General features: G+C 45.2%; 1 protein-coding gene across 6 annotated transcripts; it reads right to left on the bottom strand.

The window, feature by feature from the left end:
• LOC117192624 (putative fatty acyl-CoA reductase CG5065) lies at nucleotides 1–26,233 on the bottom strand. 6 transcript variants are annotated; one of them, XM_033397341.1, is made up of 11 exons: nucleotides 26,100–26,233; nucleotides 4,940–5,843; nucleotides 2,656–2,772; nucleotides 2,472–2,576; nucleotides 2,249–2,392; nucleotides 2,037–2,171; nucleotides 1,850–1,970; nucleotides 1,428–1,727; nucleotides 1,225–1,357; nucleotides 872–1,129; nucleotides 1–802 (listed from the first exon to the last, which is right to left on the bottom strand). In XM_033397341.1, the coding sequence occupies exons 2-11, from the start codon at nucleotides 5,339–5,341 to the stop codon at nucleotides 655–657; spliced, it is 1,863 nt and encodes a 620-aa protein (XP_033253232.1). In that variant the 5' UTR covers nucleotides 5,342–5,843; nucleotides 26,100–26,233; the 3' UTR covers nucleotides 1–654. The 6 variants fall into 6 exon arrangements, with proteins under 6 accessions (XP_033253232.1, XP_033253234.1, XP_033253235.1 ...); XM_033397343.1 differs by lacking the exon at nucleotides 26,100–26,233 and adding an exon at nucleotides 24,947–25,029; XM_033397344.1 differs by lacking the exon at nucleotides 26,100–26,233 and adding an exon at nucleotides 16,523–16,761.

Below are 26,233 nucleotides of genomic sequence, written 5' to 3'. Positions count from 1 at the left end.
TTTATAGTTTGGGATGTACTAATCATGCAAATTGCTTCTCCATCGATGAGCCGCCACTCTGATCTTATAAATTCACTCGATTTCCATTCCCAATCCCCAATCCCATTCCCTCATCTCTGCATGCAAAAAGTCGGAATTCCTTATTCCTTTCCCGCATTCTCCTTTAAATATTACACAAAAACTTTATAAACTCGCTAAGACAGGAGGCTGGTAGGGTCAGAGAGAGAGAGCGAGGGACGTCTGGGATCTTCTATCATTGCACCTTATAGATGCTGAATGCTGGACGTTGGATGACGGATAATGGCTGCTGAATGCTGGGTGCTGGATGATGGTACGACAAATGCCATTTTATTACCCCGATGTGTTATCATTATTAAATCTGTTCTCTTTTTTTGTTGTGACCATGTGGCTGTTGTTGTTTTTGGGCGTGTTTTTGTGTGTTTACTCCTTGTAACATATATGTATATAAAAATTATGATTATAATTATTCGCTAAAAACCTCTAAAATGTACGCCGTGTTAAAGCATTTAGAAATTGCAAAGAAGAAGACCCACGCATCTCATCTCATCGTATCGCATCAGACCTCCTGGCCTTCCAGATCCATCCATATCCCAATACATATATCCAGAGTTGTGGCTCAATCGCGTCAGTTTATTACAAAAAGGGAATCAAGCGCGCCATCTTCAACGCGTTGTCCAGGAAGGCTCTCCACATGTCGTTCAGGCGCTTCGAGCGCGACATCAGGAAGCGCCAGGTGAGCAGCACGGCCACCAGTTTGGTCAGCTGATGCAGATAGTAGAGTCTGTCAAGGAACAATCAAAATCTATTCGTTAAGAGTTGCTCTTTTCGTGAGTTGTTTTTGAGAGCTTACCTGACCATACGCTTTCTGCTGTCTGGCAGCGACTCGGGCCGCTGCTTAAACAGGAACTCCCTGAAGCCGAGCACATATCGCTCGACGTACTTGTCCCAGTGTATGTGGCGCACGTCGAATACAAAGATCTCCCGATCTTTGGGGCTGAGCGTGTGCAGCAGACCGTGGACGTTGTCGTCCTTGAAGCGCCATTGGCGTGTGGCAAAGTACTCTAAGCACTCCACAGCTTTGGCAATTTTATTTTGTACGTTGACAACGCTGTGCCGCAAGCGAGAGCAGAGTAGAAAATGTATTAGTGGGTTGTGTTTAGGTCTTAGAGCAAGGACTTCTGTCCGTCCGGAAGCGATACTCACAATGGCTTCTTGCCCATCAGGCGCGCCACTCCATCCACTATGTAGGCCGGTAAAAAGTGTTTGACTATACAATTCAGTGTGTTCATGGGGCGATTCATGCGCAGCTCCCCAGTTGGATACCACAGGCAGCCCTCTGTTGGTGGATTAAATAAACGAATGTTGAATATCGTGCTTTATATTTTTAGAAAGATGAGCGGACTCACCCAAGGGATGCTTGCGCACACTGCACATGGCGTACTTGACAAACTCCGACCAGATGAGGGGATTGCGCTGCCCGGTGCAGCAATTGTATATGCGTAGATCATTGGATTTATGCGTCGCTGTGCGCCAGGCGGCGGCAATCATTAGATTAATCACAATATCGACAGGTACCATATCGGCCACATAGTTCTTCTCGCACATCATCGTGCGGAACATACCCTTGGCCAGAGCCGAGACCAGACCCGTCGGCCCATTAAAGTTGTCCACCCAGCCAGCAAATGGCTCATTCAGGCTGGCAGTCACTGTGCGCGGGGGCGGGGAGGGGGAGCAAAAAACAAATTATGTGTGGAACCATTAGCATTGACAGCAGTCTGGCTGCTGATCTCATCTCGTCTCATCTCATCTCATCTCGGGCAGCACTCACCAATCGATGGCCTCACAATGGCAACGGGCAGATTACCAGCCTCCTTAAGTAACATATGCTCCGCCAAGGCTTTTGTAAAGGTGTACGTATTGGGGCGCTTGCCAATCAGACGCGGTGTAACCTGCAAAAGCCATGGGTTACAGGATAGGTTCTACTTAATAAACGTATTCGATTCGGGGGAACATACCTGATCGAGTATATCCTCCGGAAGCCAATTAATTAGTGAGATGATATCGTCGGGGTTGTAGGGTCTTTCATAGATAACCTCCTCCACATCGGTTCTATCGCAATTGCAATAAGCAGTGGAGACATGGATAAGGGCCTGTAACATGGAATGAATCAACCATTAACCATTAGAGGGATCTTCCTCTTTCTAGAACTCATTCGTTAAGGGCTTACGTCCAGCGAAATCATGCGATGACACAGCTCGACCAAACGTTTCGTGCCCAGCATATTGATTGTGACAGACAGTTTGAGCTTCTCATCGAATTTCACAGTGGCAGCCGAATGAAAGACAATGGAAACGTTGCGACATAGTAGGGTCTGAGGGGAGAAGGTAAGAAGAACAGTTAGAGCACCATTAGATAACCATAATAATAGCCCCTACCCTACCCCCTGTTACCTGGTCTTTCTCTGAGATGCCCAACTCCTCGGATGTTATATCCCCCGAAATGGGTATGACTTTGCTTAGTTCCTTGGGCTTCTCGCGACGCAGTGATTCAAAGAGCTGAAAAAAGTACAAGTACAAGTCGGGGTTAGGCGGGTTAGACAGATAGTTCTTCTTTATCGATTGGCGGTACACTTACTGGTGCATTCAGTAGTTCCGTGAGACGTGCCGACACCTCCTGGCCACGTTTCGGTTGTATCAGTAGATATATATTCCTTATGTCCGGACATGAGCGCAGCAGTTTCTCCACCAGCACCTGAAAATATTTAATTATTCATTGGATAAGTTATTAATTGTCCAATAAGCATTAACCAAATAAGCGGGCGGTCATTACGCCGCCCCCAGAAGGACGACGCACTTGACCCCCAATTCAATAATGTCTGCGGTTCGGATTGATTTTACCCTCGAACGGAGCATTGCAGTGGGAGTACTGGTGGCCTCATTGACACGCCCCAACAACGATGTGAGAATTGTAACCACACAAAAGAACGGTGATGGAGGGAGGATTGTTTGCTTGGGGGCGTGCTTTGTTCTGTTCGGACGTTACAGGTACTACTAGAAAGGTTCTCCTGCCTCCCCTGTCCTTCCAACACACAAAATCGATGCACAAGCCACTGCGAACATTGAGTTCAGAGTCTGAGCGGCGCCTGCTGCGATTTCATGTCATAATGACGCCAGTCAGGAACGGAACTCAAACGAGGACATGCGAGAGCAAGGCATATGCATATGTTTAACAATAGTTTCTACGAAAATTGGCACAACAGCCGCTGGAATTACTAGAAGGGAGCGCGAGGAGCAGGGGCCCGCATAATTAGGAGAGCCTCGCAGATGCATGCCATGCGACGATGAGTCAGGCAGCACTCGAATCTCGAGCTTTTTGGAGGGGGGGGCACCTAAGCGAATGAACCCACGCGTATTGGCCATAAGTAGCCCGGGGCCAAAGTGCATCTAAAATTCAGGCTGACTGTAGCGCCCCCTCCATTCCTCGGGCCTATCTCTTGTGTTAATCAACAAAAATATTTGTGCATATTTTATGACTGAGAGACCTTCAACTTTTCAATCAAGCCGAGCCTGGGTTCAATAGTTCGATAACGAGTCAACAAATACACGCGGCGTATGCGTGATGTGAATGGAAGGGAATAGAATGGAGGCGATTCAGGGGCCCGCAAAAGTATGCAATGGGAATGGGGGCTAAAGGGAATGCGGATCTGTGTGTGTGGTTATGTGTGTGTAAGGATTTGGACAGTACTTTGTAAAGAAACAAAGAGAAACTTTACATATGGTAAGGAAAGTACCCTTGAAGATCGTTCTATTCACCGCAACTCTACAGTTATACCCGATACTTAGTCAGTATGGCTCTCCTCCGGCAGACGCCGCCAATATTAAAAGACACGACAAAGAGTGCGTGCGAGAGAGACAGAAAATCAGTCTGAGCGTGACGTCGGGCGCTGCGTAGCCAGTTCAAATTGATTTGTTCCTTTTGGGTATAAAAATGATCCGATCTGATCCAGATTCGGCAATCTGATAGATATGGTCATTATCTATGATTCTGCGTTTTTAGTTTTCTCGAATGTGCAATATTGTGGATGCAACCGATTTTCGTCCTTTGTGTGGGCGGAAGGGGGTGGGGCGAAATTTTGAGATACACGTTTTATAGTAAGATCTAACAGGAGTGCGGATACCAAATTTGGTTACTCTAGCCTTAATAGTCTCTGAGATTTTTGAATATCCCCAGATTTTCGTCCTTTGCTGGGGCGGAAGGGGGTGTGGCGAAATTTTGAAACAAACTCGTCTCGGTCCGATATATTAGGAGTGTGGATACCAAATTTGGTTGCTCTAGCTTTTGTAGTCTCTGAGATCTAGGCGCTAATGTTTTACTCTAAGCAAAGCCGCCTATGCTACGTGTGTGTTAGAGAGAGACAGGGCGAGAAAAAATGAAATTGTTTTCTTGATGCTGGCTATAATAATAATAAGATCCAATTCAGATTCCGCAGTCTTAAAGATATGGTCATTCTCTACAATTCTACGTTTTTGGTTTTCTCATATCTTTAAAATTGTGGATGCCACAGATTTTCGTACTTTATGGGGGCGGAAGTGGGCGGGGCGAAGTTTTGAAATATTTTTGTAGCAGTGACATATCACAGAAGTCTGGATCCAAAACATCGTTGCTCTAGCTCTTATAGTCTTTGAGCACTAGGCGCTGAAGGGGACGGACAGACGGACAGACGGACGGACGGACAGACAGACAGGGCTCAATCGACTCGGCTATTGATGCTGATCAAGAATATATATACTTTATGGGGTCGGAAACGATTCCTTCTGGACGTTACACACATCCACTTTTACCACAAATCTAATATACCCCAATACTCATTTTGAGTATCGGGTATGAAAAGGGGTCCGGTTCTGGAGCCCCTACTCACCTTTCCCATAAAACCAGTGCCGCCTGTGATGAAGACGCTGCGTCCCGCAAAAAACTGTCCGACGGGCACGTAGCTGCTGTCGTCTGCGCGGTAGCGCTCGTACGACGGCGACTGCTCGCCGTTGCTGTTGGGGGGCAAGGGCAGGGCCGTCGATGCTCCCGCACCCGACAGGAGGCCAGCCATGGCTGCTGCGGGGGAGAGTCCACTGCCGCCGGAACCGGCCACAGAGGCGGCTGAGGAGGCGGCTGCATGGGTTAGTCCATTGGTGCGCGGCTGCAGCTGGTGCGAGGTCAGGCTCTCGTTGAGGAGCTTGGCATCGTGGCTCTGTGCAGGATGCAGCGACTGTTTGAGGCTGCTGTTGCAGGTGTCCGTTTCTGGTTTTTTAACGACCGCGTGTGACATGTTCGATAGCTGTTCTGTTCTGTGCTGTCCGTCTTCCGTATTGAAGTGTTATTATCCTCTTGATCCTCCGCTTAAGTTAAATTTAGGAAGCAATTTTTGTCATTTGCAGTGTGCGCTCGAGTTTCCGTTTCCTTTTTCAAATATTTGGAAGTAGCTTTGCTTTGGAAGCCTTCGTTTGGATCGTGTGCGGGGGGAAATTATGCAATTAAATCTGCGGAAAATTGTCCTGAAAATTGTCGTTCTGTCGCCTTTGAGCGCTTGTCCATTTTGTCCACACAAGTCTCGCTGCTTTCGTTTCGTCCCTTACCCAGAGGGTGGAGAGGGATTGGTTTCGGATGGGATTGGATTGGATGGGGGGTTTCTTTTTACAAAACAATTCAGCAGAAGGAAGCAGAAGCTTTTGTCCTTAGGTGTGTCCTGTGTCCTGCGGGTGGGGTGTGTGGTGCGGGCAGACAAGAAGCAATCTACCAGGGCTGTCTAACTCCAGTGGTGTTCTGCAGAGCTGCAAAAACACAAGAATTGTGTGAAAATTAAATTAGAAACTTGTTAGAAATTGCATAGAAATGAGAAAAAATTATGAAATGAACACTCAGAATACCAATTATTGTCGATTCCGATTCAATTTTCTGCACCAATTGTGAAACTACGTTGAAATCAAAATTCACAGAATTAATCGAAGACTTCAAACAACTTTGTGCATATGTTGAATTTTCTTCAAGGACCAGCCCCTCCCTTGTCAGGTTTTCTGCGCAATCCATTCCTTTGCACTTTTTATACCCGATACTCAAAATGAGTTTTGGGGTATATTAGATTTGTGGTAAAAGTGGATGTGTGTAACGTCCAAAAGGAATCGTTTCCGACCCCATAAAGTATATATATTCTTGATCAGCATCAATAGCCGAGTCGATTGAGCCATGTCTGTCTGTCCGTCTGTCCGTCTGTCCGTCCGTCCGTCTGTCCGTCTGTCCGTCCCTTTCAGCGCCTAGTGCTCAAAGACTATAAGAGCGAGAGCAACGATGTTTTGGATCCAGACTTCTGTGATATGTCACTGCTACAAGAATATTTGAAAACTTTGCCCCGCCCACTTCCGCCCCCACAAAGGGCGAAAATCTGTGGCATCCACAATTTCGACGATACGAGAAAACTAAAAAAGCAGAATCGTAGAGAATGACCATAGCTTTTAGACTGCAGAATTTGAATAAGATCGTATTATTATTATAGCCAGCATCAAGCAAACAATTTAATTTTTTCTCGCGTCGTCTCTCTCTAACACACACGTAGCATAGCCGGCTTTGCTTAGAGTAAAACATTAGCGCCTAGATCTCAGAGACTACAAAAGCTAGAGCAACCAAATTTGGTATCCACACTCCTAATATATCGGACCGAGACGAGTTTGTTTCAAAATTTCGCCACACCCCTTCCGCCCCAGCAAAGGACGAAAATCTGGGGATATTCAAAAATCTCAGAGACTATTAAGGCTAGAGTAACCAAATTTGGTATCCGCACTCCTGTTAGATCTTACTATAAAACGTGTATCTCAAAATTTCGCCCCACCTCCTTCCGCCCACACAAAGGACGAAAATCTGTTGCATCCACAATATTGCACATTCGAGAAAACTAAAAACGCAGAATCATAGATAATGACCATATCTATCAGATTGCTGAATCTGGATCAGATCAGATCATTTTTATAGCCAATAGGAACAAATCAATTTGCAGTGGCTACGCAGCGCCCGACGTCACGCTCAGACTGATTCTCTGTCTCTCTCGCACGCACTCCTTGTCGTGTCGTTTAATATTAGCGGCGTCTGCCGGCGGAGAGCCATACTGACTTAGTATCGATTTGGCAGGCAGCCCAACGTCAGGCAAATAGGATATTCAAATGACGTCGAAGGATAATCGTGCACATATACATATGTGGATGAGCCTGGGCACAGCCGTTGTTGTATAACTCACACACTGGTCGGTCTCTGTCGAACCGCAATCGAATTTAACGCACAATAGAACTAAATATGCAAAAGATTCTCCATTCCCAATCGGCTTAGAAAGCGTAGCAGGAGACAGAGACAGAGACCGAGAACGTAACGGAACAGTACGGAACGTATCCGACGCTATCGATGGCACTGACAGTTGGCGAATGCTCACTCTGCGGCAGGCAACACTTCATTCTATATTAAACGATTTTCACATGAGAGACGAGCCCCGCAGCGTCGAGAGTTGCGACAGCGGCTGCGACGGTGGCGGCGGCGGCGGCTGCGACCCGCATGATCAAGTGCCACTTAAGAGAGTGTTTCACACACGTCACCGACATCTTGGGCCTAAGGTCCCACTCCCACACATGGGCAGCCACTACTCACCCTGTGGATGCCCTACGAATGCCCCCCGACATTCAATGAGGAGATTTGTCAATTGACAGGATGGATGATGGGCAGCGCACTACTCATCTGTGTTTCTTTGTTTCTGTGTTCCTGTGTCGCTGTCTAGAGTTGTAAACGAGAGGGAACGTTGTTAGTTGCTGCGGACACCGCAACTCTACAGTTATACCCGATACTTAGTCAGTATGGCTCTCCTCCGGCAGACGCCGCTAATATTAAACGACACGACAAAGAGTGCGTGCGAGAGAGACGGAAAATCAGTCTGAGCGTGTCATCGGGCGCTGCGTAGCCCCTGCAAATTGATTTGTTGCTTTTGGCTGTAAAAATTATCTGATCTGATCCAGATTCAGCAATCGGATAGATATAGTCATTATCTATGATTCTGCGTTTTAGTTTTCTCGTATCCTCAATATTGTGGATGCAACAGATTTTCGTGTGGGGGCGGAAGGGGTGGGCAAAATTTTTGAGATATACGTTTTATAGTGAGAGCTAACAGGAGTGCGGATACCAAATTTGGTTACTATATCGTGTATAGTCTTTGAGATTTGTAAATATCCCCAGATTTTCGTCCTTTGCGGGGGCGGAAGGGGGTGTGGCGAAGTTTGGACACGAAACGGTCAAGGTCCGATATCACAAGAGTGTGGATACCAAATTTGGTTGCTCTGGCTCTTATAGGTTCTGAGATCCTTGAACTCATATTTTGCAATTGGCAAAACCGATCATGAAACCTGTGTGTTAGAGATAGACAGAGCGAGAAAGAATGTAATTGTTTTCTTGATTCTGGCTATAATAATTATACGATCTGGTTGAGATTTTACGATCTAGAACATATAGTCACCCTCTACGATTCTGCGTTTTTGGTTTTATCGTATCTTTAAAAATGTAGATGCCACAGATTTTCGTCCTTTGTGGGGGCGGAAGTGGGCGGGGCGAAGTTTTGAAATATTTTTGTAGCAGTGACATATCACAGAAGTCTGGATCCAAAACATCGTTGCTCTAGCTCTTATAGTCTTTGAGCACTAGGCGCTAAAGGGGACGGACAGACGGACAGACGGAAGGACGGACGGACAGACGGACAGACAGACAGGGCTCAATCGACTCGGCTATTGATGCTGATCCAGAATATATATACTTTATGGGGTCGGAAACGATTCCTTCTGGACGTTACACACATCCACTTTTACCACAAATCTAATATACCCCAAAACTCATTTTGAGTATCGGGTATACAAAATCTAGTTCCACCTGTGGAAGATGGGAGGAAATATCTTTTGGTCATTTGCATGATGGGTTTCTTTCTCACTCGGCAAAAAATTTCTTAATGATCCTTCCCTCTGTCTTTCCTTATCTCTCCCTCTCTTTCTATCTAGGAAATGTGTTAAGAAACTGGAACATTTGCTGGATCCGATTCGATCCGAGATGTTATCAAATCGTTTGGCTATATCCGCTGTTAAAGCTCAGAAAAAAGCAAACTAGTTGGACCAGCAGCAGCAGAAGCAGCTCTATAATTAAGGTTTTAACGGACGGAGGGACAGAAGAGAGACCGAGGGGAACGGGGAACAACCAAATCAGAGCGCTCTCATCACGTAACTGTAAACTTATCAATGAAGCTTCTTCTTCTTCGTCTTCTTCAGCGGAAAGACGGGAAACTGGAGTCCACTCCGAACTCCACGACTGACTGGTCCCTCTTCATTCTAAAGTGAAATTTCTTGAAAATCAACTTCTCTCTCTCTCTCTCTCTTTCGAATCTTTCTTTTCTCTCTCTCTTTCTCTCTGTGTCTTTCCAAGTGCAACGAAAATTTGCGCGCCACAGAGACCGAGAGGCAAATAAACCTACATATCGAACCATCGCTTTGGCCCCCACCACGCCTCTTCGAAGCCCCTCCGCCCCTCTTTCTCTCTTGGCCCCCTCGCAACCCCTCTTCCCGCTGCCCTGCCTTTCTTGGTGGTTGGCGTGTTAACCAAACATTAAGACCAAAAAATTTATATGCGTGTGTGTGCTGTTAAACGGTAAACATTCAACATGCCTTGACAAGGTGCTTGCACACGGAGCCAGTCGGAGTCGGAGTCGAGTCGAGGCGGTCTTGTTGCCCGTGTGTATTGTCTGTCCCATTTCCTATAATCGTGTGCCGCATATCATCATCATTATTAACAACGAATTCAACCTCATCATCATTATTATCTTCGTCATCTTCGTCATCGTCATCGAATGGGACAACTGTCCCTTGGCGACCGCCTCTATCTCTCGGGTATTACCAATATTACATATACCCTATGCCTTTGCCTTTGCCTTTGCCTTTGCCTTGCCTTTGCCTTTGCCTTCTCCTGAGCTGAACGTATTACAACTTTCGACCAACGGCATTGAATCTCGACTCTTTCTTGTCTTGTCCCATGGCTAAAAGACCGACACGTCTTTAGCGGTCTTTCCTCTTTGAGTTTCCCTATGCCTCTTCTCTGGGTGGTGCCCTCTGATGGTGCTGGTCGCCAGATGTTTCCTCATTTGTAGCTTGTTGCTTTCGGATTACAAGTCTTACACTTGATACGAGTACTACCTACACCTATGCCTATATAGGTGTGGACCTACATATACCTCTTCCTATATCGTATGCTTCCGCATATGCTGACTGCATAAGCGTGTGTGCATAAGAGATGTGGCGATTCTTGGGCGTGGAACAAAGGCGATGTGGAATAAGGTGCAAGGTGTAAGGTGTTTTCTTGCTTGGTTGTCAACCTGTTTGTTTTAGCAATTTGGAAGCTCATTTTATCTTTCGTCTCGTCCAGTTTCGTTTCGTTTCGAATCGAATTGGATACAAACGAAAGTTCAAATATGCATTTTCACTTTTCAACAATGGGAAGGTAGGCCGAGGCCGCCGAGCTCTACCCTCCTCTCTCATTATGTAAACCCTTTAGCAGAGCCAAATTTACGGCGGATGCTGTATACTACAGAGGCACGGCACGGCACGGCACACAGTCGCTCGGATGGCTCTGCTCATGGCTGCGGCTCATAATGGGTCTGTGCCCTCTATTCTATTGAACCTTTGAGTGAGTTTGTGGCATTCAGGCATTCCACTGGCTATCCACTGGCTATCCACTGCGGTGTCCATCGCCATCGCCATCCTCGACTACATATGTCTGCTCTTACAGTTATCGTAAGTTATCTATGCTTTGTGTGTAATTGAATAAATCTGTAGAGGGTTGTGGGGCAATCTGATGGATAGAACGGCGCTCCGCCCCTCTCCGCTTCTCTGCATTCTCCGCTCTCCTCTGTGATCCCATAATTTGTGTCTTGATTAACAAACAAAAGCGATTTCGCAGTTTACAGCATAAAAGTTAAATTTAACTGTGTATAATGGGGGCCCCCCTCACCTGATGCCCCCTTCCCTCCCTCCGCAGTCCGTGCAGTCGGTCGTCAGTCTGTCCCCCATTTGACGTAGTCACCAGATTCAGATTAGCTACCCAATTTAAGCTCTCACTGATCGAGAGAGTGACATGAGAGTGAGAGATAGGCAGAGTGAGAGAGAGCTGCCTTTCCAAACATCTCTGGATATTAAATAATTCAGTTTTAGAATATATATTTGTTGTATTTATAGGCCTGCCTGCCACATGAGCTAAGATCTAAGTGTCTACGGGTCCAATTAAGAAATTTTTCCAGCTGGGTTCCATCCTGCATGTGTGATTTGTCTAATAAGGAGTACTCTTTCTCTTGCGACTAATTTGAATAATCATCAACAATTTTGGAATCGTTGCAATTATAAGATGAAGATTTATGGTCTCAAGATAGCACTCCTCTCCTTTCCTCTTCGCAAGGTTTCTTCATTGAGATTTATGGACAACAATGTTAAAGGTCAAAGAAAGGGAATTCCTAATCAAAGACTCTTCCGAGGCGATAATCTTCATTCTTATAATCTGGCCATTTCAAATTCCATTCGAAAAACTCTCCCAAAACTTGAGTTTACGTCACAGAAGTCACTGCCAGCTTTCGGTGTGCCGCGTGTGCCCAGTGTATGTGCACAATAAACAATCGATCAGAATACCAAGTGAATAGCCGTCCAGTCGTTGGTTTAATGGCTCCATAACCCATTTCCAGCAGGAACATTAGCCCATTGGCCGAGTAGAAGTAGAATCCGATCTAGCTCCGATCTAGCGAAATGTACGCGAAAGTGAAAAAGAAATTTCTGTGTGTGTGCTCAGTGTTAATCAATAATCCAGGCACGTAATCAATAGACGATACACACTCGGCGGTATGTCCCCACAGCAACTGTGCACTGTCCCTCTATATGCAGTCCGTACTATATGTATATAGTGAATATCTGAATATACGTGTAAGTGGATGGGGAGGGGATTCGTACATTTTGGCTGAGCTCAGCGCTTGCTGTCGATGCACTTGCGCATGCGTCTGGCCTGTCTCTTGCGGCACCGCCACAACCATCGCCACCACGACTGCTCCACTCCCAAAAAAATGTGGGTCAAGTGAATGTGGGTTCGCAATTATGACACATTGTACGAGACAGATATTTACCCCATAAAAGCAAAAATCGCTGTAATGATATTTGTAAATGTAAAAATTAAATAAACAATATCTCTCGCTCATTTTTTTTTCGCTTGGTTTTTGTAGGGTATGCCATAGGGGTTTTGAATCTACATGTTTCGCGCGTCTTCTTTCCTTTGCAGGCAGTGCATTTTTGGAAAAACTCTACTGGAAACTCTACTAAAACTCTATGTGTACCAACAATACCTATGTATACCTCTAAGCATTCGGACATCTTTGATTCACTGATTTATAGACATATATTTGTCGCTGTAAATAATAAAATGTTCCTCGAACTACTAGGGTATCTAATGTTCGATGCTTTAAAGACAGATTTCATAAAATATTTTTGGCTTTTTTTTGCAGTTTGAGTATTGTTGTATCTCTGTATCTTTGTAACCGCGTGTGGCCATGATCCATGTTTATTATACCCGATACTCAAAATGAGTATTGGGGTATATTAGATTAGTGGTAAAAGTGCTTGATGCTTGATCAGCACCAATAGCCGAGTCGATTGAGCCCTGTCTGTCTGTCCGTCCGTCCGTCCGTCTGTCCGTCTGTCCGTCCCCTTCAGCGCCTAGTGCTCAAAGACTATAAGAGCTAGAGCAACGATGTTTTGGATCCAGACTTCTGTGATATGTCACTGCTACAAAAATATTTCAAAACTTCGCCCCGCCCACTTCCGCCCCCACAAAGGACGAAAATCTGTGGCATCCACAATTTTAAAGATATGAGAAAACAAACGAGGGGGAACATTGTGAGTTGCTGCGGACACCGCAACTCTACGGTTATACCCGATACTAAGCCAGTATGGCTCTCCTCCGGCAGACGCCGCTAATATTAAACGACACGACAAAGAGTGCGTGCGAGAGACAGAAAATCAGTCTGAGCGTGACGTCGGGCGCTGCGTAGCCACTGCAAATTGATTTGTTTCTATTAGCTATAAAAATGATCTGATCTGATCCAGATTCAGCAATCTGATAGATATGGTCATTATCTATGATTCTGCGTTTTTAGTTTTCTCGAATGTGCCATATTGTGGATGTAACAGATTTTCGTCCTTTGTGTGGGCGGTAGGGGGTGGGGCGAAATTTTGAGATACACGTTTTATAGTAAGATCTAACAGGAGTGCGGATACCAAATTTGGTTACTCTAGCCTTAATAGTCTCTGAGATTTTTGAATATCCACAGATTTTCGCCCTTTGCGGGGGCGGAAGGGGGTGTGGCGAAATTTTGAAACAAACTCGTCTCGGTCCGATATATTAGGAGTGTGGATACCAAATTTGGTTGCTCTAGCTTTTGTAGTCTCTGAGATCTAGGCGCTAATGTTTTACTCTAAGAAAAGCCGCCTATGCTACGTGTGTGTTAGAGAGAGACAGGGCGAGAAAAAATGAAATTGTTTTCTTGATGCTGGCTATAATAATGATACGATCCAATTCAGATTCCGCAGTCTTAAAGATATGGTCATTCTCTACAATTCTACGTTTTTGGTTTTCTCATATCTTTAAAATTGTGGATGCCACAGATTTTCGTCCTTTGTGGGGGCGGAAGTGGGCGGGGCGAAGTTTTTGTAGCAGTGACGTATCACAGAAGTCTGGATCCAAAACATCGTTGCTCTAGCTCTTATAGTCTTTGAGCACTAGGCGCTGAAAGGGACGGACAGACGGACAGACAGACAGGGCTCAATCGACTCGGTATTGATGCTGATCAAGAATATATATACTTTATGGGGTCGGAAACGATTCCTTCTGGACGTTACTACACACATCCACTTTTACCACAAATCTAATATACCCCAATACTCATTTTGAGTATCGGGTATAAAAACGTAGAATTGAAGAGAATGACCATATCTTTAAGACTGCGGAATCTGAATTGGATCGTATTATTATTATAGCCAGCATCAAGAAAACAATTTCAATGCGGTGTCCGCAGCAACTCACAACGTTCCCCCTCGTTTATTATGCTTCGTCGTCTTCATCTGCCTTTTGGCTGGCGTTTCGTCTGTGTGCAAATTTTATTTGTAAATATGCAATGATTAATATTACAAACACCAACAACAAGCAAGCGAGGAGGAGCAATTCGAAAACATTTTCTGACAAAAACTTTCTCGCACCAACAGCGAAACGAAACAACAACCTCAGACGCAGCCCTCGACTAAGCCCTGACTTGAGGATGGGACTTGAATGGTTGGTTGGTGCTGGCTGGACTTTAGTCCGGCGGTCCAAGTATTATTAGCTCGCTGTGTGGCAGGCAGGCAGGCAGGCGGAGGCATAACGGTTGCATAGCCCGTCCCAAATATTTGCGAGACTGGGCCAGGCCCAGACCTCTACTCTACCCTACCCTACCGAAGCGTGCACTTACTTGTCGGTCAAACAGAGACGCAGACGATAGGTGGCGTTGGTGCGGCTATAAACGCTGACGAGATTCCGATTTTGATATTGATTGACTTGCTTTTGATTCCAAATCGACCGTACGTATCTAGGTCAATGACACGCGCTTGCAATTCCTTCGGTTTGAGCTATTTTTCGGTTTTGATTTAGATTTAGATTTTGGATTTTACCGATTCGTTTCGGGAGCACTTTTGAGGTTGTTAAACAATTTGATTGCGAGAACTAGGCCTACACTAATCAAATCACTTCGACTACTTTTGTTAGTGATTTTTATCAATTTGTTTTCTTTTGGTTTGACACTAGAGGCAGGGCATGGGCCGATCGTAAAGATACACGCATACACGCATATGTATACGTTTGTATGTATATTTATTTTAGTGGAATATACCTATACAGCTGACACACAAAACGGGGACTGAAATTCTGCTTAAGAAAATTCTATTGGCTATAAAAATGATCTGATCTGATCCAGATTCAGCAATCTGATAGATATGGTCATTATCTATGATTCTGCGTTTTTAGTTTTCTCGAATGTGCCACATTGTGGATGTAACAGATTTTCGTCCTTTGTGTGGGCGGAAGGGGGTGGGGCGAAATTTTGAGATACACGTTTTATAGTAAGATCTAACAGGAGTGCGGATACCAAATTTGGTTACTCTAGCCTTAATAGTCTCTGAGATTTTTGAATATCCACAGATTTTCGTCCTTTGCGTGGGCGGAAGGGGGTGTGGCGAAATTTTGAAACAAACTCGTCTCGGTCCGATATATTAGGAGTGTGGATACCAAATTTGGTTGCTCTAGCTTTTGTAGTCTCTGAGATCTAGGCGCTAATGTTTTACTCTAAGAAAAGCCGCCTATGCTACGTGTGTGTTAGAGAGAGACAGGGCGAGAAAAAATGAAATTGTTTTCTTGATGCTGGCTATAATAATGATACGATCCAATTCAGATTCCGCAGTCTTAAAGATATGGTCATTCTCTACAATTCTACGTTTTTGGTTTCCTCATATCTTTAAAATTGTGGATGCCACAGATTTTTGTCCTTTGTGGGGGCGGAAGTTGGCGGGGCGAAGTTTTGAAATATTTTTGTAGCAGTGACGTATCACAGAAGTCTGGATCCAAAACATCGTTGCTCTAGCTCTTATAGTCTTTGAGCACTAGGCGCTGAAAGGGACGGACAGACGGACAGACAGACAGGGCTCAATCGACTCGGCTATTGATGCTGATCAAGAATATATATACTTTATGGGGTCGGAAACGATTCCTTCTGGACGTTACACACATCCACTTTTACCACAAATCTAATATACCCCAATACTCATTTTGAGTATCGGGTATAAAAACGTAGAATTGAAGAGAATGACCATATCTTTAAGACTGCGGAATCTGAATTGGATCGTATTATTATTATAGCCAGCATCAAGAAAACAATTTCAATGCGGTGTCCGCAGCAACTCACAACGTTCCCCCTCGTTTATTATGCTTCGTCGTCTTCATCTGCCTTTTGGCTGGCGTTTCGTCTGTGTGCAAATTTTATTTGTAAATATGCAATGATTAATATTACAAACACCAACAACAAGCAAGCGAGGAGGAGCAATTCGAAAACATTTTCTGACAAAAACTTTCTCGCACCAACAGCGAAACGAAACAACAACCTCAGACGCAGCCCTCGACTAAGCCCTGACTTGAGGATGGGACTTGAATGGTTGGTTGGTGCTGGCTGGACTTTAGTCCGGCGGTCCAAGTATTATTAGCTCGGTGTGTGGCAGGCAGGCAGGCAGGCAGGCAGGCGGAGGCATAACGGTTGCATAACCCGTCCCAAATATTTGCGAGACTGGGCCAGGCCCAGACCTCTACTCTACCCTACCCTACCGAAGCGTGCACTTACTTGACGGTCAAACAGAGACGCAGACGATAGGTGGCGTTGGTGCGGCTATAAACGCTGACGAGATTCCGATTTTGATATTGATTGACTTGCTTTTGATTCCAAATCGACCGTACGTATCTAGGTCAATGACACGCGCTTGCAATTCCTTCGGTTTGAGCTATTTTTCGGTTTTGATTTAGATTTAGATTTTGGATTTTACCGATTCGTTTCGGGAGCACTTTTGAGGTTGTTAAACAATTTGATTGCGAAAGCTAGGCCTACACTAATCAAATCACTTCGACTACTTTTGTTAGTGATTTTTATCAATTTGTTTTCTTTTGGTTTGACACTAGAGGCAGGGCATGGGCCGATCGTAAAGATACACGCATACACGCATATGTATACGTTTGTATGTATATTTATTTTAGTGGAATATACCTATACAGCTGACACACAAAACGAGGACTGAAATTCTGCTTAAGAAATTTCTCCAAATATTTTCACTTTTGCGAGCTGACGCTGCTGCTGTCGGGGTTGACGTTGACGCTGACGCTGGGGCTGCGTGAGTGAGCTGCTCTTATCTTGACCGCTGCGCCTGCGCAAAGAAATCGAACGATTGCGACTGCGACCGACAGCGACACAACGAAACCGACACCGAACCAAAGGAGGAGACAGAACGATTGAGAGCGAGGGCGACGAGCGACGAGCGAGTGGCGAGGGAGTGAGAGTCGTTGCAAGGGTGTTGGGAGAGCGACAGATAGAAAGAAGAGAGAGTTCTATGCTCGCTTCGCTTCTTCTTGCGCTTCGAGCTGCTTTGTTATACCCGATACTCAAAATGAGTATTGGGGTATATTAGATTTGTGGTAAAAGTGGATGTGTGTAACGTCCAGAAGAAATCGTTTCCGACCCCATAAAGTATATATATTCTTGATCAGCATCAATAGCCGAGTCGATTGAGCCATGTCTGTCTGTCCGTCTGTCCGTCCGTCCGTCCGTCTGTCCGTCTGTCCGTCCCCTTCAGCGCCTAGTGCTCAAAGACTATAAGAGCTAGAGAAACGATGTTTTGGATCCATAATTCTGTGGTATGTCACTGCTACAAAAATATTTCAAAACTTCGCCCCGCCCACTTCCGCCCCCACAAAGGACGAAAATCTGTGGCATCCAAAATTTTAACGATACGAGGAAACCAAAAACGCAGAATCGTAGAGAATGACCATATCTTTTAGACTACAGAATCTGAATTGGATCGTATTATTATTAGAGCCAGCATCATTAAAACAATTTCATTTTTTCTCGCCCTGTCTCTCTCTAACACACACGTAGTATAGCCGGCTTTGCTTAGAGTAAAACATTAGCGCCTAGATCTCAGAGACTATAAAAGGTAGAGCAACCAAATTTGGTATCCACACTCCTAATATATCGGACCGAGACGAGTTTGTTTCAAAATTTCGCCACACCCCCTTCCGCCCACGCAAAGGACGAAAATCTGGGGATATTCACAAATCTCAGAGACAATTAACGCTAGAGTAACCAAATTTGGTATCCGCACTCCTGTTAGATCTCACTATAAAACGTATATCTCAAAATTTCGCCCCACCCCCTTCCGCCTCCACAAAGGACGAAAATCTGTTGCATCCACAATATTGAAGATACGAAAAAACTAAAAACGCAGAATCATAGATAATGATCACATCTATCAGATTGCTGAATAGCCAATAGGAACAAATCAATTTGCAGTGGCTACGCAGCGCCCGACGTCACGCTCAGACTGATTTTCTGTCTCTCGCACGCACTCTTTGTCGTGTCGTTTAATGTTAGCGGCGTCTGCCGGAGGAGAGCCATACTGACTTAGTATCGGGTATAAACGTAGAGTTTCGTTGTCCGCAGCAGCTCACAACTTTCCCTCTCGTTGTTTTTATACCCGATACTCAAAATGAGTATTGGGGTATATTAGATTTGTGGTAAAAGTGGATGTGTGTAACGTCCAGAAGGAATCGTTTCCGACCCCATAAAGTATATATATTCTTGATCAGCATCAATAGCCGACTCGATTGAGCCATGTCTGTCTGTCCGTCTGTCCGTCCGTCCGTCTGTCCGTCTGTCCGTCCGTCCGTCCCCTTCAGCGCCTAGTGCTCAAAGACTATAAGAGCTAGAGCAACGATGTTTTGGATCCAGAATTCTGTGATATGTCACTGCTACAAAAATATTTCAAAACTTCGCCCCGCCCACTTCCGCCCCCACAAAGGACGAAAATCTGTGGCATCCAAAATTTTAACGATACGAGAAAACCAAAAACGCAGAATCGTAGAGAATGACCATATCTTTTAGACTGCAGAATTTGAATAAGATCGTATTATTATTATAGCCAGCATCAAGAAAACAATTTAATTTTTTCTCGCGTCGTCTCTCTCTAACACACACGTAGCATAGCCGGCTTTGCTTAGAGTAAAACATTAGCGCCTAGATCTCAGAGACTATAAAAGCTAGAGCGAATTGGATACAAACGAAAGTTCAAATATGCATTTTCACTTTTCAACAATGGGAAGGTAGGCCGAGGCCGCCGAGCTGTACCCTCCTCTCTCATTATGTAAACCGCTTAGCAGAGCCAAATTTACGGCGGATGCTGTATACTACAGAGGCACGGCACGGCACGGCACACAGTCGCTCGGATGGCTCTGCTCTGCTCATGGCTGCGGCTCATAATGGGTCTGTGCCCTCTATTCTATTGAACCTTTGAGTGAGTTTGTGGCATTCAGGCATTCCACTGGCTATCCACTGGCTATCCACTGCGGTGTCCATCGCCATCGCCATCCTCGACTACATATGTCTGCTCTTACAGTTATCGTAAGTTATCTATGCTTTGTGTGTAATTGAATAAATCTGTAGAGGGTTGTGGGGCAATCTGATGGATAGAACGGCGCTCCGCACCTCTCCGCTCCTCTGCACTCTCCGCTCTCCTCTGTGATCCCATAATTTGTGTCTTGATTAACAAACAAAAGCGATTTCGCAGTTTACAGCATAAAAGTTAAATTTAACTGTGTATAATGGGGGCCCCCCTCACCTGATGCCCCCTTCCCTCCCTCCGCAGACCGTGCAGTCGGTCGTCAGTCTGTCCCCCATTTGACGTAGTCACCAGATTCAGATTAGCTACCCAATTTAAGCTCACTTATCGAGAGATGATGACATGAGAGTGAGAGATAGGCAGAGTGAGAGAAAGCTGCCTTTCCAAACATCTCTGGATATTAAATAATTCAGTTTTAGAATATATATTTGTTGTATTTATAGGCCTGCCTGCCACATGAGCTAAGATCTAAGTGTCTACGGGTCCAATTAAGAAATTTTTCCAGCTGGGTTCCATCCTGCATGTGTGATTTGTCTAATTAAGAGTACTCTTTCTCTTGCGACTAATTTGAATAATCATCAACAATTTTGGAATCGTTGCAATTATAAGATGAAGATTTATGGTCTCAAGATAGCACTCCTCTCCTTTCCTCTTCGCAAGGTTTCTTCATTGAGATTTATGGACAACAATGTTAAAGGTCAAAGAAAGGGAATTCCTAATCAAAGACTCTTCCGAGGCGATAATCTTCATTCTTATAATCTGGCCATTTCAAATTCCATTCGAAAAACTCTCCCAAAACTTGAGTTTACGTCACAGAAGTCACTGCCAGCTTTCGGTGTGCCGCGTGTGCCCAGTGTATGTGCACAATAAACAATCGATCAGAATACCAAGTGAATAGCCGTCCAGTCGTTGGTTTAATGGCTCCATAACCCATTTCCAGCAGGAACATTAGCCCATTGGCCGAGTAGAAGTAGAATCCGATCTAGCTCCGATCTAGCGAAATGTACGCGAAAGTGAAAAAGAAATTTCTGTGTGTGTGCTCAGCGTTAATCAATAATCCAGGCACGTAATTAATAGACGATACACACTCGGCGGTATGTCCCCACAGCAACTGTGCACTGTCCCTCTAAATGCAGTCCGTACTATATGTATATAGTGAATATCTGAATATACGTGTAAGTGGATGGGGAGGGGATTCGTACATTTTGGCTGAGCTCATCGCTTGCTGTCGATGCACTTGAGCATGCGTCTGGCCTGTCTCTTGCGGCACCGCCACAACCATCGCCACCACGACTGCTCCACTCCCAAAAAAATGTGGGTCAAGTCAATGTGGGTTCGCAATTATGACACATTGTACGAGACAGATATTTACCCCATAAAAGCAAAAATCGCTGTACTGATATTTGTAAATGTAAAAATTAAATAAACAATATCTCTCGCTCATTTTTTTTTTCGCTTGGTTTTTGTAGGGTATTTCATAGGGGTTTTGAATCTACATGTTTCGCGCGTCTTCCTTCCTTTGCAGGCAGTGCATTTTTGGAAAAACTCTACTGGAAACTCTACTAAAACTCTATGTGTACCAACAATACCTATGTATACCTCTAAGCATTCGGACATCTTTGATTCACTGATTTATAGACATATATTTGTCGCTGTAAATAATAAAATGTTCCTCGAACTACTACGGTATCTAATGTTCGCTGCTTTAAAGACAGATTTCATTAATTTAATTTTTTTTTGCTTTTTTTTGCAATTTGAGTATTGTTGTATCTCTGTATCTTTGTAACCGCGTGTGGCCATGATCCATGTTTATTTATTATGCTTCGTCGTCTTCATCTGCCTTTTGGCTGGCGTTTCGTCTGTGTGCAAATTTTATTTGTAAATATGCAATGATTAATATTACAAACACCAACAACAAGCAAGCGAGGAGGAGCATTTCGAAAACATTTTCTGACAAAAACTTTCTCGCACCAACAGCGAAACGAAACAACCTCAGACGCAGCCCTCGACTAAGCCCTGACTTGAGGATGGGACTTGAATGGTTGGTTGGTGCTGGCTGGACTTTAGTCCGGCGGTCCAAGTATTATTAGCTCGGTGTGTGGCAGGCAGGCAGGCAGGCAGGCAGGCGGAGGCATAACGGTTGCATAACCCGTCCCAAATATTTGCGAGACTGGGCCAGGCCCAGACCTCTACTCTACCCTACCCTACCGAAGCGTGCACTTACTTGTCGGTCAAACAGAGACGCAGACGATAGGTGGCGTTGGTGCGGCTATAAACGCTGACGAGATTCCGATTTTGATATTGATTGACTTGCTTTTGATTCCAAATCGACCGTACGTATCTAGGTCAATGACACGCGCTTGCAATTCCTTCGGTTTGAGCTATTTTTCGGTTTTGATTTAGATTTAGATTTTGGATTTTACCGATTCGTTTCGGGAGCACTTTTGAGGTTGTTAAACAATTTGATTGCGAGAACTAGGCCTACACTAATCAAATCACATCGACTACTTTTGTTAGTGATTTTTATCAATTTGTTTTCTTTTGGTTTGACACTAGAGGCAGGGCATGGGCCGATCGTAAAGATACACGCATACACGCATATCTATACGTTTGTATGTATATTTATTTTAGTGGAATATACCTATACAGCTGACACACAAAACGGGGACTGAAATTCTGCTTAAGAAATTTCTCCAAATATTTTCACTTTTGCGAGCTGACGCTGCTGCTGTCGGCGTTGACGTTGACGCTGACGCTGGGGCTGCGTGAGTGAGCTGCTCTTATCTTGACCGCTGCGCCTGCGCAAAGAAATCGAACGATTGCGACTGCGACCGACAGCGACACAACGACACCGACACCGAACCAAAGGAGGAGACAGAACGATTGAGAGCGAGGGCGACGAGCGACGAGCGAGTGGCGAGGGAGTGAGAGTCGTTGCAAGGGTGTTGGGAGAGCGATAGATAGCAAGAAGAGAGAGTTCTATGCTCGCTTCGCTTCTTCTTCTGCTTCGAGCTGCTTTGTTGTTTTTCTTCTTTCTGTTGTTGTTGCCTTTCTCTGCTTTTTTCTGCGGACTACGGTGGGACGCGTGCGCTACCAACGCCGGCTGAATCTGAACTAAACTTAAACGCCAAAGAAGTGAAAGACTTTATGCAGCGACAGCGACGGCAGCAGAGACGCCGGCGTGAGGCCCAACGCCAGCGCTGAAGCTGGCTTTGGCTGGGCTCGGGCTGGGGTTTTATGGTCGGACACGAAAGGCAGCCAAAAGCCAAAAGAAAGCATCGTGGAGAGGCGGACACGTAAACGGGCTGAGATTAAGATCGGAATGGAGGCAGAGGCAGAGGCAGCGATAGCGACAGCGACCGAGACTGAGACTGAGCAGCGACTGAGACAGAGGCAGCGACAGCGACATGCAACAAGCTTTAATTGAAAAAGCCGCAAAGAACAGTTCGTCTGTGGAAAAATATGTCGGGAAAAAACAACAATGGAAAAGGCAGAGAAAGAAACCCGCAGACGGCGGCCAGTGGCCACTGGCCTGGCACTGACATTGACCACCTCGCGATGACGATGACGATGACGTTGACGTTGACGCCGGCGCTGGGTTGAGCAGACACTGACGCAGACGGAGACGTTGACAGCACCGCAAAAGAGGTCAAAGTACACGCATGAGCTTCAACAGTATCAGGTATCGCAGCGAGTGCGTGTGTGCGTGTATCGTGCGTGTGTCGTCCGTGGCTTTGTGTGCATGCATAATCTTACACTTGTCCCACAGCTGGAGAGAGACATTGCCAACTACAACAGAAATAAGAGCGGCAGAGGAAGCAGCAGTAGCAATTGAGCCAACAAATTGATGGCCTGCCAAAAGAGACCCAGAAAGAGATGTTGTGCCTAAAAAAAGTAATGCGAAGTGTACGGGAATGGGGCGTGGATGAGGGAAGGGCAGGTTGCCACGATAATCTGAATTGGTTCGCTTACAATCAAATGTGTGAATGTACCCATCCCTAAATGAGTGAGGTAACAAAACATTTTCGAGTTATTTTAAATAAATAAGTAATTAAAGATTTCACTCGGATTTGAGCAAATCAAATCAATAATATCATTTTCCTTTGAAAGTCGAACAATGAAATAATCTATATAATCGATTCAGAAACCATAAACGAAAAATTGCACTTAAGATAGATACAGATAAAATATAATTAAGTAACTGCAAACAGAATAAGTGACAAACAAATAAAAGGAAAAATAACAACATTTTCCATTTACTATATATATGTATGTACATAAATCCATATGTTAATTATAGAAAATAAAGCAAGCGAGCGGGAAAATTTACACCGAATACTCGCTAGCTCTCTCTCGGTCCCCTCCGCCAAATGTCGCAGACTGATCGAGGAAGCGTGTGTGAGAGAGGGAGAAAATAAGTAAGCGCTTGCACTGGGTAGCATAGCTCTCCCATTTCATTGCTTCTTCTGGCTATAATAATGTTCCTGTATTGAACAAATTGTGGACGCCACAGAGTATCGTCCTTTGTGTGGGCAACATTTATAAATACACTTGTAAAAGTTTAATATTACAGGAGTCTGGATACAAAATTTATTAGCTTGTTAATTCCCAACTGAAAGATCAATAAAATTTCGACGTGTATATGTAAAAGCACTAGACCCACTCCCCCTCTGTGTGGGTTGGGTTTTGGGGTGTGGCCTGTGGATCTTGGCTAATCACCGAACTATCTGTCTGCCGCGTGCCCCAACACGAAACTTGCTAATTGACACCGGTCAATATTTGAGTTTTTAATTGATTTTGCATTCATCACGTTAGAAGAGCAGAGCCACTCGCACTGCCTCCAGCCTCCCCCGAAATGCGGAAACTGCCGCATTAATCGAAGAGTCAGCCAAGCGTGTCGCTCTTGGCCATGTTTGTCCGGTCCATTGTGGCAGCCTCTTTACACACAGCAGAGCCCCAATATAAATGGTTCTCTAACTTTCCGGTGGGGGGGAAATGGTTGGTTGGCTGTGGGGTGGTAAAACCGTTTGCCTACTTTCAGGCGGCGCACATGAATTCCAATATCAACCAGACCGGATGTGGGAAATGTGGCTTAGAGGAGCGCCACAGGCTTGGGCACTATCACTCACACGCTCCCAGGGGGAAATCTTTCAGCACTTTGATAACATATTTGATAAGGAGGTGGTCTAATGGATACTCTGCTTCCATGGCCATCCCTCAAAAACTTCTTCATATTTTTTTTTAATTACACAAAGTTACGGCATTAGGCCCTGTTGACAGCAGACCCTGTCCTCATTCTCGTCCTCGTCCTCGACTGGTAAATGGCAAACACTCATCCAACATTCACAGTGCAATCATAGCACTACACACACCCACACGCTGGCTCACACGGGGAAATCCCCGATAAAGTATCTATAGTAACACAAATAAGTTCCAAGTTTGCCAAAGCTCCATTCATCTTGGGGCTCACTTTCAGGCTACTGCTGCCTGTCCCCGTCCCCGTTCCTGTCCCCTACCCCAGGCACACGGCGCCCTGGCCCAAATTTTCCCCATTTTCCGGCCGGGCTGCGGCTGAGGCTGCGGCTCGACCGACCACTACTCACTCATCATTTTTTATGCAATAGACACAAGGCGGAGGGGGTCCCAAAGCTCACTTCCTTGGGTTGTTCGAGGCCGATATTTCGTATAATTTTTCACGCATTTTGGCAAACATTTTAAATCAGAAAAAATGTGATTGTATTTTATGAATTTTCGGGAAACTATGGCTGGCAGATACTGGTGGAAATGTTTTTTGTGACCAACTCGCGTAGACCGCCTTGAAAATCAATTGGAAAATGCCTGATTCAGTTCTTTTTTTTGCGCTTCTGCTCCCCAAGATTATTCACGCGCCTGCTCTCACCCAGAGAGAGAGAGAATGAGAGAGAAAGAGAGAGTAGATGGAGGAGAGTGTGCCAGAGAGACAATGCCAAAAGAGAGCAGGGTGCCTGCTCTTTGCTACTACCTTTTCTACTACCTTTTTTCTGGGATTGGCTTGGGGTCTGCCGGCTTTTGGTTGCCGCGCCGCAAGGGTTGCTGGGTTGCTGGCTGGCTGCTTATATAATGAATGGAAGAGCGGACGATAAGATAAGTTCGTATCAGCTGGCTTATCAGCCATAAAACTCCCCATTTGGATCACCGAAAATTGATTTACTTCTGGCGTTTGTTTTTTTTTCGATTCAAAGATAATTAAAAATTTCGTGCAGCATAATTTCAGGCCGCTTTCGCGCAAGCACGACCACACTGCTGCTCTGCTCTCTCTCCCGTTTGATGTACGGACCAGACCGTACTCTGCCTCTCTCTCTCTCTGGCTCGCTCTCGCGAAAAGCTTAGCTTCTCGCTAGCGGAAGCGTGAAACGGATATTTCAGATTTTCTGCTACATTTTTTACAACCGCTGTCGTCGCTGTCGCTGCTGTCGCCAGCGTTTCCAATACCGATATTCTCCGGATGAGATAATAAACCCAGCGACATACATTCTCCACACGATAGATTGGAGGAGGCGGAGGAGACACGGCACAGGCTGCAGCAGGGGCAGCTGACGAGAGGGGTCTATAAATAAATGTTCGCTCAAAATTAACAAAATTTATACATGCTCAAACAGGGCAAAAATTATGCTACAAATATCACCAACAAAAAAAAAAATGATGAGCGCACATATGTAAGTTACAAAAAGGGGGGTGTGCGCCGTCTGGCCCCTCGAGTCATGGGCGTGTACATACCGGCACAAAATAAATGTGAGGTTGGAAGCGATGCTCCTGGATGGATGCTGCTACTCCGACGACGATTTGAACTGAAGCTGAGCCGTGCTGTGGAGAGGGCGGGAGGGGCAGCGAGGTTTTGGGGGCAGTTGTAA

This window comes from Drosophila miranda, assembly GCF_003369915.1.
Source record: "Drosophila miranda strain MSH22 chromosome Y unlocalized genomic scaffold, D.miranda_PacBio2.1 Contig_Y2_pilon, whole genome shotgun sequence".
NCBI lineage: Eukaryota > Metazoa > Arthropoda > Insecta > Diptera > Drosophilidae > Drosophila > Drosophila miranda.
The sequence above is the reverse complement of the archived record's forward strand: the minus strand, read 5'-3'. Positions and strand labels throughout refer to the sequence as shown.